This window comes from Zea mays, chromosome 2 (assembly GCF_902167145.1).
Source record: "Zea mays cultivar B73 chromosome 2, Zm-B73-REFERENCE-NAM-5.0, whole genome shotgun sequence".
Lineage (NCBI taxonomy): Eukaryota > Viridiplantae > Streptophyta > Magnoliopsida > Poales > Poaceae > Zea > Zea mays.
The window spans coordinates 199,885,428-199,898,976 of NC_050097.1; the positions used below are offsets into that span (position 1 = coordinate 199,885,428).

General features: G+C 40.5%; 1 protein-coding gene, 1 non-coding gene and 1 pseudogene across 2 annotated transcripts; 1 reads left to right on the top strand and 2 right to left on the bottom strand.

Moving 5' to 3' along the window:
• Positions 1-1,614: 1,614 nt before the first annotated feature.
• On the top strand, positions 1,615-2,724 carry LOC103649209 (crocetin glucosyltransferase 2). The gene has a single exon (XM_020548528.1). The coding sequence runs from the start codon at positions 1,777-1,779 to the stop codon at positions 2,491-2,493; it is 717 nt and encodes a 238-aa protein (XP_020404117.1). The 5' UTR covers positions 1,615-1,776; the 3' UTR covers positions 2,494-2,724.
• A 5,398-nt stretch (positions 2,725-8,122) lies between these two features.
• TRNAR-ACG (transfer RNA arginine (anticodon ACG)) lies at positions 8,123-8,200 on the bottom strand. Its single transcript has one exon. It is a non-coding gene; the product is annotated as a tRNA-Arg (tRNA).
• Positions 8,201-10,864: 2,664 nt separating this feature from the next.
• On the bottom strand, positions 10,865-11,532 carry LOC118476409 (uncharacterized; annotated as a pseudogene).
• Between the last annotated feature and the right edge of the window lie 2,017 nt (positions 11,533-13,549).

The window sequence follows — 13,549 nt, forward strand, 5'->3', positions numbered from 1 at the left end:
GACACTGTTTACAGAGTGAAGTTTGAAATAAGAGATGGGATAAGGAGATGGCTAAAAGAACAAGTGCACTCATTTGATGGCTAAGAGAACGATGCACATGTGAAATGTCAAGGCACTTATTTGATGGCAACTTGTGGAGAGCACCCAGTGTTCAAACTAGCACACTTTTGCTTTAGTCGAGGATAAGTGAAGGACATTGTACATGTGGGCGCAAAAAGGCAATACAACCACTTGATGAAAAATGGCCTTTTGCCATTGTTTTGAGGAGGGCTACTCAACTAATCCATCGAGGATGTTTAAGACCCTTTAATCTATTATAAAGTAGTACATACCCTACATACCCACAATTAACACTTCATTGCATTTTTAGAAGATTCTTTAAAAGATTAGAATATTTGAATAAGCGACCCTCAACATATTTATTCTAAACAACCAAAGATTTGGGCTAAGAATATATGCTTCACCATACAATAACACATATATAAGACTTAAAGAGCACTTCATGGCTTCTCTAAAGAAGACTACTTAGATGCTACTTGATTCTCTTAGGCAATGGTTCGGAGATTCAAGAAGACTTCAAAAGTTCAACTTTGAAGAGCTCGATGCTTAAAAACCAAGATCCTAAGGGTTTCCTCATACACGCAGAAAAAGTATGCCACCTTTCCAACGACTCTTTTAAGTGTGGGGGCTATAAGTACCACCCAAACTAGCTATTCTCAAGGTTGGGATCTTAGAAACATTGCAAAGAAGTTAATTCTTCATTCTTTTGATCTTAGACACCCAAGTGTTTAATAGAATCACTCGGTGATTGACGTAGGTGCTTTGTGAAGTGCTTAGATTGGTTAGACTGCCGCTAGTGCTTGCTCTAGGCCTAGTACTAGTTGATTAGAGTGAGGTTAGACACCCTCAATACCCTCGACGCTTGCACACGTCGTTGTAATTGTATCGAGTGGGGCGAGAGTCTTGCGAGATCACACAAGCCGTGTTTTTGTGGTGTGGTTGTCATCGTGTACCGGAGGAAGCGAGGCCCACAACATTTCAACTGGAAGCTCGATAGTGGAGATGGTGGGGAGCATTCGAGAGAGGCCGCAAGTATAGCACCACTTGCATGTGGAGAAGACCCACGACTATCTACAAAGTTACTCAACCGGGTGATTTGTCCTCACGTGGGCTTCCCTTGCGTAGGGGCACCAACAAGAATTAGTAAGAATCGTGTGTGGTTCTTGATATCTCGATAAAAATACCAGCGCATCAAGGAAAGTTTGTATCTCTATCACATTTAAGCTTATGTATTTATATTATTGCCTTTGGTTATGTGATTTATCATATTAGCTTAGTTTATAGGCTATTTTATAGGACTAGAACTTAGGCCGCAAAACTCCTTTTGTGGTAGGGGTAGAAACACTTAGACAATACCTTAGTTGCAATGGTTTTCTTGGTTATCCATATAAGTTTTGTTTAAAAGATAAAATTAAAGGCTTATATTAGAAGAAAAAATAGAAGTCCTAATTCACCTGGCTTATGTGTTTACGTTCCTTTCACTTGTAACACACAAACGAACACGATCGAATAGATGATAACCAATAATCCAATGCGGTCAGGGGAAACCGTTGCGGGAGATGAAAATTTAGGAGTGAAATGTTGATGATGTGACGCAAAAAAACGATATAGGGGGGAAAATTTAGGGGGAACGCTTGCGGATAGCCTCAGAGTACGTGCGGTCAGTGTGACTGAACTGATGCTCGCCGCTCGCGTGTCGCAAAGGAATCGGACTACATGGCGTCGACCTGGAGAGCCAAGACGGTGGGTCCAGCGGTCCCGTCGGCGTACCTCGACAACCGGCTGCCGGACGACACATCCTACGGCTTCCACCTCTACACGCCTATGACGGAGACGACGAAGGCCTGGCTGGACGCTAGGCCCGCGCGCTCGGTCGTGTACGCCTCTTTAGGCAGCATCGCCAAGCCAGACGCGGCTCAGACGGCGGAGATGGCGGAGGGGCTGTACGGCAGCGGCAAGGCCTTCCTGTGGGTCGTCAGGGCCTCGGAGAGCGCGAAGCTACCTGAAAACTTCGCCGGCAGGACCACCGAGGAGAGGGGCCTCGTCGTGACATGGAGCCCTCAGCTCGAGGTGCTGGCGCACCCGGCTGTGGGGTGCTTCGTGACGCACTGCGGGTGGAACTCGACGATGGAGGCGCTGGGTGCCGGCGTGCCGATGGTGGCCATGCCGCAGTGGTCGGACCAGACCATGAACGCCAAGTACATCGAGGACGTGTGGCGCGTAGGCGTGCGAGTGCGCCCGGACGGGAGAGGCGTGGTGAGGAAGGAGGAGCTCGAGAGGTGCGTGAGGGAGGTGATGGAAGGAGAGAGGAGCTTGGACTACATCCGGAACGCTGCCGGCTGGAAGGAGAAGGCCAGGAGTGCCATGAGCGAAGGCGGCAGCTCCGACAAGAACGTCCTAGATTTCCTTGGCGCGCTTGGACTGAAAAAATAAATGGCCGGGGCAGATGTCTTTGGGACTTGCTTGTTTCAGCGCCCCCTCTTCAGTTATTGTTCTCTTTCCTGGGCCCTTGTTGTTGTGGAATAATGTGCGGCGTTGGCTGCAAGGTAAAATCAGTTGTGACAGTGAAGCTAATTTACTGAAACTGATATGTAGGGGTGAAAACGGGTAGGGTACCCGAAACGGGTACCGGATACGGATACTGATTCGGGACCATTTTTCGGATACGGATACGGGTATTTTTTAGATTCGGGACGGATACGGGTAATACCCGGATAGTATGGCTTCGGATTCGGATCGGATACGGAGCGAGTACTACCCGGTAAATACCCGGATATTCGGGTCGGATACGGGTATCCGGAATTCGGGTACCCGTTTTTTCTTTTTCTGCATAATAATATAGTTATAAAATCATAACTTTTACATATGAAATCGGATGAAGATAAAATTTATATGAAAATTGTAGAGCTCGAAGAGATCTATAACTTTGTAGTACATCACATTTTTGTTTAAACATATCTTTAGGCCAAAATCATTAAAATAATGTCTAAATTTATATCAAAATAATAGACTTTATCATTTTCATGTGGGGACTTAAGATTATATCCATGTGGGAACTTAGGATTATCTTTTTATAAACTATTTATTAATATTGGTAACTTATTTGCAATTTTCGGTCGACGCTACAATATTTTTATGAATTTAATTGTATTTTGATGATTTTCTACAACAAGAAATTAATAATACACCAAATAGCCTAAAAAATTCATGAATTTTTACGGGGACACAACATATATCCACATATAGTTCTCAAAAACATTTGGACTATAAAATCCACAAGATGTTGGTGTTTCTTCCATTCTACTCCCACTTATTGCGTGAGTTACATGTGAAATCATTTTATGTATCGAAGTTTCAACATAATTAATATTTCACTTATCATTTTCATGTGGCGATTTGAGGTTTTATTTGAATAGAATGTTTATTTGTTTTGGTAAGCTTTTTGCAATTTTGGATAAAAACTAGTGTATTTATGAATTTTAATTATATTTTGATGATTTTATGTAGAAAGAAATTAATAATATATAAATAGCCTCAGAAATCTATAAAATTATACGAAGGTACAACATATGGCCACATATAGTCATAAAAAATAATGGGACCATAAAATTCACATGATGTCAACGTTTCTTCTATTTTATTTCCACTTATTGCGTGAGTTACACGTGAAATCACTCTAAGTATCCAAGTTTCAACATAATCAATACTTCACTTTACCATTTTTACGTGGGAACTTGAGATTATCTTCTATTAAATGCTTATTAGTATTAATCTACTTGCAATTTCGTGGTCGAACAAGAATATTTTTTGATAACCAATTAATGCATTATCCGACAAGTATCCGATATCCGATCAAATAATATCCGTATCCGTCACTTATCCGCCCGGATAAATATCCGGTCCATGTATCCGTATCCGTCCCGTTTCTAACTATCCGTATCCGATCCCGAATCCGTTTTAAATACATTAGGGTAGGATACGGGATGAGCTAATATCCGTCCGTATCCGCCTGTTTTCATCCCTACTGATATGCTAAGGTCCGCTAATATGAAGCTCGATTTAGCTCGGCCACGGGTCACATTTCCTTCCTCCAGGCGAGTGTCTTTGGTTGTTCACATTTCCTTCCTCCAGGCTGGGTGTGGGTCTATATAAGGCCTAATTGGATTGCTCGCGCCGTCCTGGTCGGCCGGCCCGATACAGATGTTTCACGCGTACGGGTGAATACAGCTAAATATTTTTAAAGAAAAATTAAACAATAATTTAGATAAAGTCAAGGTATATGATGGTTCAAGATAAGATGGTGTGTCAATGAATCAAGCGGATGATGTAATTGGATGTTTAGGATGATTCTAGATTCAGACTCCAACATGGAGCTGTAGTTTATAATATAAATTTAAATAAATTTTAAAATATTTTTAATCTGAACAATAAATAAAATGACTTAACTAAACGTCTTTAATGGTTTACTGAGTGCAAGGTAAAATCAGTTGTGACAGTGAAGCTAATTTACTGAGTGCGCAGCTTCCTCGATCGATCAGTGACGGACGGCTGAGAAACGAAGCCGCCACGGCGAACGTTTGGGCCGCAGAGCTGTAATGGTTGGTTCGGTTGTTTGGCGGGTAGCGGTAGGGTGGCGACGGGGACCTGAACATTGTTTACTGCTGCCTCGCAAAGCATCGTGGACCAGCCGAGCCAGCAGCCTGTCGCGCTCACACCACGGGCTCCACCACAACCAGCAAATTAAAAGCACCAAGTGAACGGATGCGTGATGATCACTTTAATCGTGCTGAATTGACCGTTTGACGAGTGTGCTGGCCGGGTGTTATCAGTTCTCGAACGCAGACATGAATACATCCGGTGCATATAATCTTTTATAGTGTATATACTGTGCACATAAACTAACAAGTTCCACAAAATCTAAAAAAAATCATACATATTTTTTCCTCTTACTCCAATTAATTGTATACATAATTTCAAGTTCAAATTTATATTATATAAAGAGTAATTATAAAAAGAACAAAATTTCTCACAAGTTTAATTTTTTTAAAAAAAACAGCTAAAACGTTCTCTTTTTTATTACAGTTATAACAAATTTGAACATGAAATTTTGTATACAACTAAAGTAGTGTGAAAAAAATATGTATGCATTTTTTTAAATTTTTTTTATAAACTTTGTTAGTTCATGTACATCGGATACGTTCCCAACGTAGAAAAGGGAGCACACCTCCAACCAAAACCACCTCTCATTACGTGTTTGTTTGGCTGAACAGAAGAAGCGATAGGCTGGTTTGTCTAGACATTGTAGACCCGCTCATAGAAGACGGGTTAGAGTTTCTGGCATGTTAGCCCCACCAGCTACAAGACAACATGTTTGTTTTATTTGGTCCAAGACAGTTAGGCCGAATTCAGATTTTTTTTGGTTCAAACTGTTAAGAACCCTTTGCTACCGAGTGTAGTTCAAAGGCTCCTTAACTCATAAACACAGGAGACACAAAGATATATGGGACACTGTTATTCTTATTCATCTATTCTGCTCACTGGTTACAACAAATGGTAGTGTCCTCCTCTATATATAGTGCACAGTTAGGGTTTCGGCTAGATGGGCCACATGGGCCTTCGGGGCCCAAACTGGTTTCTTAACACTCCCCCTTGGCCCTCTTGCCGCGAGATACACATGTCCCAAAACTCCACAAAAACCCAGTGGGAAAAATTTGGAGAAAGAGTACATGGCTCACGCTTGCTGTGTTGCATGATTTGTCTCATTAAAAACCATACGTGAGAAACTTCTATTGAAAACTCACATAAGGGGAAAAGAGTACAAATCACCTTTTTCCTCATTTAATCTTAAGACTATAATTAGGTATTTGAACTTCATGCTCAAGATTCAATTTAGGAGTATGCGAATTTCTCCCCCTGAGAACCACACTTTTAAGTCTTTTATAATTGCTTCAAGTCCATCCTTTCAATGATGGATGCAATGCTTAAATGGAGATCTACAAGATGCTCTTGTGCCTTATTATGCAAGACTCTAACGTGGTTCAACATATGCCTTCTTGATCATATATTAATGAGATTTTCATACATAGCACATATCCCATCATTACTTACGCAACACAAGCTTCTTTACTTCATAAGTTGGTAGTGGGATTCCTTAATCCACATTACTTATATCGTGGAGTGTTTCTTATTCAAAGTATACATCTTCACAAATCTTTATGCTACACTTTGGTTCCCATATGAGTTTGTCACTGTTGACACAAAGGTCCACTTTCTGACTTCAATATGACTTTAATTTACAACAAAGGGATTCATATTCATATTTAGGTACATGTCTTGATCTTCAATGCAAAATTTCTTAGCCCTTTGGATATATTGGAGTATATTCATGATTCATATGCATGGTATTTATTTATACTTAATGCCATTAGCCCATTACCAATCAAACACAATGACACATAGAGTGTCTACCTTTGCTGTATCGACATGGTATTTCCTCCCCCTCATCCTTAGGTTCTTATAGGTCTGGGTTCACAAATGACCGAACAATTAATAATATTTTCATAATGCACTTTTCTATATTGAGAACCTTTTCAGTATGATAAGGTATAGGTTTCAAATATTCATTCAAGCATGCCTCAAGCTATATGCTTAAGCTGTGGCATGCTCATACTTCGAGTATGTTTGCATTCTTGCACGATTCTTTCAATACTTGTGGTAACTTTTCGAAGTTACACTATGCTTAATTTTATTTGCCTTTCTTAGGTTATGGTCAATGACACTTCCATGTGCCTATAAATATATAAAGTCCAAATCAAGATCTTTCCTTTATTTAATCATCCTCTTATTCAACTTCAAGTTGATTTCTGCCAATGAGATAAACATACTTACAAAGGAGATAATGCCCATGATTAGGAAAAACAGATCTTCAATACATTGAGCTGCTAGTGGTCATTGTATCTTTGCTACAGTGATTGCCATCTTTTCAAGATAGTCTGCATTAGATACATAATGACTATTGCTCTTGTTCAAGTATTACCATTCCTTTTCAGAATTCACGGGAGTGCTTTATGCATTTTATCTTGCTTTACTCCAATATTTCTCAATACGGTAGCAAGTTCCTTTATTAATAGCTGATGAGCTCAAATTTGTTTCAGCTTTCTCTTCTTTTTCATTTACCGGTATATTCATATCCTGAAGGCACCTCGCTAGAAGGCTGCTCTCCAGTTACCAGCTCTCAACTGGTTCCCCATTATTTCGTTGGGGTGTTTCGTGACTAGGCTGTGATAAGCTCTCTTATCCATTTTTCTCCAGGCGTCCTCGGGTACTTGGAATTAGAGTAACTAGATTTCCTATCCTTTTCTTTGAGGCCTCAGAATAGGATGAGGAATACCATTCATGGTACTTAAGTCCTCTCTAGTGCACTAAACAATAGTGCGACTTGATCACGCTCTACAAATCACAAAACAAAATGGCAGTTCAATACTTTGTTCCAATGTCTTCTTGACATTCCAATTTACTTATTGGTATTGCACGAGATTATTCTATGTGAATTCCCGGCTTCTTGATTTTCTAGTTTTCTTGTTGGTGCGGGTCTTGCACGGGGATCTTTTTGGCTTTTCAAGCGATTTCCCGGCATTCTTATTTCAAGTATTCTTTTCCTCCCCCTAATGTCGTGGAGTAGATACTTGGGCATTATTGTGGTAAGTACATATACCATAGATTTGAAGTTGGGGAGTTGTTCTTATGATCATTTGCATTAGTCATATGCAATATGACTATATGCCCCTTTTCTTTTCTTTTGAAATTATGGACTTCATGTCCTTTTCTTGAAAAAGGGTAATTCTTCTAGTACGACCATATTTTCCAAGTGTATCCTTATTTCTTTTGGCATCTTTCTTCACATTGCTAGACTTCATAGTGATGATTACCCATTATATCCATAATTCTTATGAGCAATGTTATCAACTTCATTGGTATGTGGTTTTCTAAGGAGCCGCTATTCTGATCATGATTTTCCTACCCTCAGGGAGAAAGTAAAGGTCCTTCCCCCTTTGGAAGGCTGTGGGCGAGGAGGGATTCGAACCCCCGACACCGTGGTTCGTAGCCACGTGCTCTAATCCTCTGAGCTACAGGCCCACCCCGTCTCCACTGGATCTCTTCCCGGGGATACCCCCCAAAAGGAACCTTCTTCTCCTCAGCCATTTCATTTCGGGTTAAGAAGATGGGAAAGCGCCTTTCTCTCTATAAGAACAGTGCGTTCTGAGGTGTGAAGTGGGAGAGAGGCGCACTCTATTTTGACCACTTTGATGAAGCATATTTTGACACATATAAATTCTTAAAATCCCTAATAAGGATTTTATATGACCATGGATATCTCCTAGATGCATTCTAGGCAAGGGTTATTCTTTAAATTACACTTTTTATAAGAGAGTATTTCACTTTTAGTTCCCCAGTGGCTCAAAAGTGCTCACAAGGATCTTCTTAATTCAGGGGATACTAATGTGATGGTCTTGCAAATTGATTGCTTCTCATTATTTGCGAATATAAATGAAATTTCTTATGATGCAAAAAGGGGTGAGGATATATAAGATTCTAAACTATTTATCCAAATAATAAATTGACAATTCAAGTGTGCATTGAGATTCAAAACGGGAAATTTTCATAAATGATTTTCACATTCAACCTTTCTTAATAATTCATATGGAAAATCATCCATATTTCCTAACAATTCATAGTGAAGGTACGATGTTCATTGTTTCTTCTTGAAACGAATTCTTATGGATCTCTTTTAAACTTGAGAGGGTACTACATGTACGATGCTTCGTATGATCATGCTTCTTCAAGTGCTGATATAATGTAACATTTTTCATTCTATGCATATAATGTAAAATAAATACTTCGAGGAATGACATTATAGAGGGCAACCTTCGGGCCCGCTTGGATGCACTCTTCTTAAAAATTCCTTTTTTGTGTCGATATCTCTTTCGACATTTTATATCAGTCGTATACTTTCATAGAATTTAAGAGATGATTCATACGCTTCTATATTACTTTCGTGCTTCATAATAATCGAGTAAATGCAATATTCCATACAAAGTGGAAACAAACATCGATTGTATTTCAAATAAATACTAAGTAAATATTCATATATAATGATGAGAAAAAGTGACCTTCTCTTCAAAAGTTGGAAATTATTTGCCTAAACGGGTCTACTCTTCGTGGCTTTCTAATTCATACAATATTGACAACCACAATTCTAAAATGATGCAAGAGATGTTGATCATTTATAAAAGATCATTCAAAATAAATATTGATTCTAATTTGAATACTATTGTTTGGGGTATTTTCTTCTCCAATCCACTTCAGGCCTTGTTCGGTTATTCCAATTCCATGTGGATTGGAGTGTATTGGAATGTATTGGGATGGATTTTGACTTACTATGGATTTAAACCGACTCAATACCACTCAATCCACATGGATTAATGGTGAAACGAACAAGCCCTCATGTGGTTTTTATACGATTAGGGGCAAGGGGGTATTTCTTCATGATAGAGTATTCATAGTGTCAATGACTTACTACTTGCATGTTCAACCATAAACTTACTTTGGTATACACCAAGTTAGTGTGCTTTCATTTGGCGATTCATAAGACTAAATTTGGATATGCATGAGGTAAGCGGTTGTGCATATTAGAAACAACAAGATGACCTTCTATGGTTATTATGGATGATTATTGTTGTTTATATGCTAGTTTTAGACTTCTTGTTAAATATTTTCAACTAGGTCGAGAGATTTATCGACCATACGTTCACGCATGTGACTTGTGCATATTAATTGATCGACGTAGAAGTCGGCGATTTCAAATCAGCAACAATTATATGCCACACCTCAATCGACTTCTTGTCGGCGACTGCAGTCAGCAACAATGGTGTATTTCTCATGTGAATACAATACTTAAAATTGTCCATATTTTTGTATTTGAAATATATACAAAACCTTTGCAATCCTATAAGTGGTATATACAAAACCTTTGCAATCCTATAAGTGGTATATGCTTCTCATGAAAATTAATAGCCATGAAATATAATTGCACTAGTAATTTCGTAAATGTATTGCATAAAGGTAATAAATAATACTGTACAATTACCTTCAATCCATGATCCTTTTATGCCATCATCAATGCTTCTTCTAATTGTAGTTTAGCCCAAAAGCATAGACCGAAAATTACTTCTTGTAAATTTACTTCTTGTAAATTTTAAAGTATTATAGGCCTTCTTTAAAAATTACTTTTCAAATACATATACGGATATAGTATAAGGAAATTACTTCTTGTAATTTTCTTTTGCACTATAGAGAAAATATAGCAAATGTGCAAAGGTGATATAAATTGACGATTCAAATGCTTAAAGCTTAAAGTGAAGAATTATAATAACATGCTAAATAATATATAGATGCATAAACAAGGAATAATTTTTATCCTAATTATTTCATGAAACTATTTCTCATTATTTTCATGGTTGTTCTTGAATTTTATATAATTCAAGAGGTAGAAGAAAAATCAACTAATTAACAGTGGATTAGACATCCAATTTTCGGTCAAAAAAGGGCCATTTAACCATTCTAGGGTGTTTTTAGGGTTTCCCATCATGTTACCCTTTTTTTCTTTCCTTCCTATTTTTGGTTCGTGCAAATTTGGGGTGGCGGCGGTCGTGCCTACCTACCTCCGAGGCTGCGGCGGCGGCTGGCGCGCCTGCCAGCCTTCGGGGCGATGGTGCCCGCGCCAGCCTGCGTATCTTCGAGGTCGTGTCGCCGGTGGCGGTCGGTGCCTGCAGGCTCGCGTGCCCATGGAGTGGCAGCGGCGGCAGTCGGAACGCCGCCCGCGGAATCAGCCGCGCCTACATATTCACTTGCAACGGCGCAGGTGGCTTAACCTGTGTTCGTGCTCGCGGCGCAGTGGCTTGGCTTGCGCGCTTGCCGCGGGACGGCGTCGGCGCATGGGAGCTGGCCTGCGCAGCAACAGCATGAGCTTCGTACGCAACAGCGATGGCCTGTGCTCGGTCACGATGGGGTCGCGTCTGCTCGTCACACGTCAGCACACCTTTGAAGCAACAGCGGCGCGACGCCCTCGTGTCGTAGAGGTGGTGCTGCGACGGCTGCGCGCCCACTTGCCGGAGCGGCGATGTCTGGTTTCGCCTGCAGTAGTAGCGGCTGGGCCCGTGCTCGCGCGCCTGCGTACGGCAACGCGACCTGCTCGCTCGCCTGCGTGGCGGTGCCCTGCGTACGGCAGCGCGGCCTGCTCGCTCACCTGCGTGGCGGTGCCATGGCCGTTGTGCCCGCATGCTCGCCTGCGCGCAGGGCGGTGCGGTGGCTGTTGTGGCCGCGTGCTCGAGCGGCACTTGAGCCGATGGGCGGCTGCTGCCTTGCGTGTTGCAAACTTGGAATCAAGAACAAAGGAATGAGAAAAAAATACATGCCTGCTACATATCTCTGTACGTTGTAGTGTGACTAGATTCTTACCTTTGTGAACTCCTATATCACAAGAGCAATCGTGCTGATAACGTGTTAAAAACCCTTTGCTACCGAGTGTAGTCCAAAGGCTTCTTAACTCATAAACACAGGAGACACAAAGATATATGGGGCATTGTTATTCTTATTCATCTATTCTGCTCACTGGTTACAACAAATGGTAGTGTCCTCCTCTATATACAGTGCACAGTTAGGGTTTCGGCTAGATGGGCCACACGGGCCTTCGGGGCCCAAACTGGTTTCTTAACACAAACCATATTGAACTCCATACCAACTACTAGGGTTGGACGAAATATTGGTAGCTTGTCGGCTCGCTCGGTTTATGGTCAACTTAGATCGGTTCGTTTGAATTTTTTTTCACGAGTTGAGCTAACATCCTATCTTGGTTCATTAACGAGCGAGCTCGGTTTGTTAACGAGCCAGTTTGCGAGCTACCACATTTCAGCAAAACGAAACTATATGCATATCATTTACATAATAATTGATGAACATGTTATATGTATGTGTGGTGTATATTGTCTATGAGTTAAACTAGTCATTGATGAACTATGTCTATGTGATAAACTAATCTATGCGAATATAACTGTGTGTTAAACTGATGAACATGTATGTGAATTGATGAATGATGAGTTGTGCTAATTTGGTGTTACATTCATGTGGTCTGTGAAACTATAGATATAATTATTATTTTCTATTGTTAAATTAGTTTAAAATTAACTAGAAATGATTGTTATATACATATTCAACCTGTTTGGTTGGTTTCTCTAGGCAACCTGGCTGTGTGAGCCAGGACCGCTGAAGCCTGGCTCCACAGATGCGACCAATCTACTCGTATCTGGTGAGCCTGGCCCAGAGTGCTTTGAGGATCGTGCGAGCCTGGATCCAGATATGCATGCAGGCAACCAAACACAGAGCTCGCACGCACATAGCCTGGGTCACAGCAACCAAACAGCAACTACCCGTATTCCACGATGCAAGCACGCGCAGATGCAGGCAACCAAACGCATTGATTATTTTTTATGTTTGGGTTCGTGACCTAAACAAGTCAGCTCAAGCTTATAAACGAACTGACCCGAACCAAACTGACTCAATATCTAGACGTACCAACTACTATAACTACCGAACATGCCAACACAAATAGTGTTTTCTAGCCAGAACACCGACCACCTCCGCAAGCATGGGCACAGATCGTAGATGGAGCAGAACAAAGATAATCAACGAACAAAGCCTCAACAAAATATCTAACTAACCGAGTGACAAGTACATGCAAAATAATTACAATTGCATGATCCACCGCCGCTTGTCCGCTCGCTAACCTTGTTGTAAAGCACAAAAAAAAAAAGTGATGACAAGCAGCACGATACAAATGGATGTCTAAAAAAAGATGGTAGAAGGAGGTAAAGCAGGTGGTGTGGAGTGTGGACAAGCAAATATTATTTCAAAGGTATGTTTCAAGCTTTGAGTTGGTTATTTTGTTGAATTCTCTCATTGCCTCTCCCTGGTCATTGTACTTCTCTCAACAGCTGGAAAGCAAGGTTACTTTGCTCCCAGCACACACTCCGCCTAGCGTTCACACCAGCGTTCACTTTCTCGGACCGGGATCAACGGATTTAGGTGATTTATTTCGTTTTCGTTACTCGCCGAAAATCGAATTTCGTTCCGGATTTAAGTAGATTTCGATTTAAAATATAAAAGTCAAAATTTGGTCAACAAAACAAAATTCTTATCTATGCAAACGAAATTATAGACCCCGGTACACACACAAAAAAAGGCCCTTGAAAACAATATATCAAGCCATGGTTCTGCAGAGAATTTTGTTAATCTCATGGAGATTCATTATTTAACCAAGGGGGTTAGAATAGGAAGATCACATTATAAAGAGTATAGTCTCTGAGAGGTTTTCTTACCTTTTTATATTGATAATATAGGGTTAGATATTTATAGTCCAAAGATTCAAACTCTT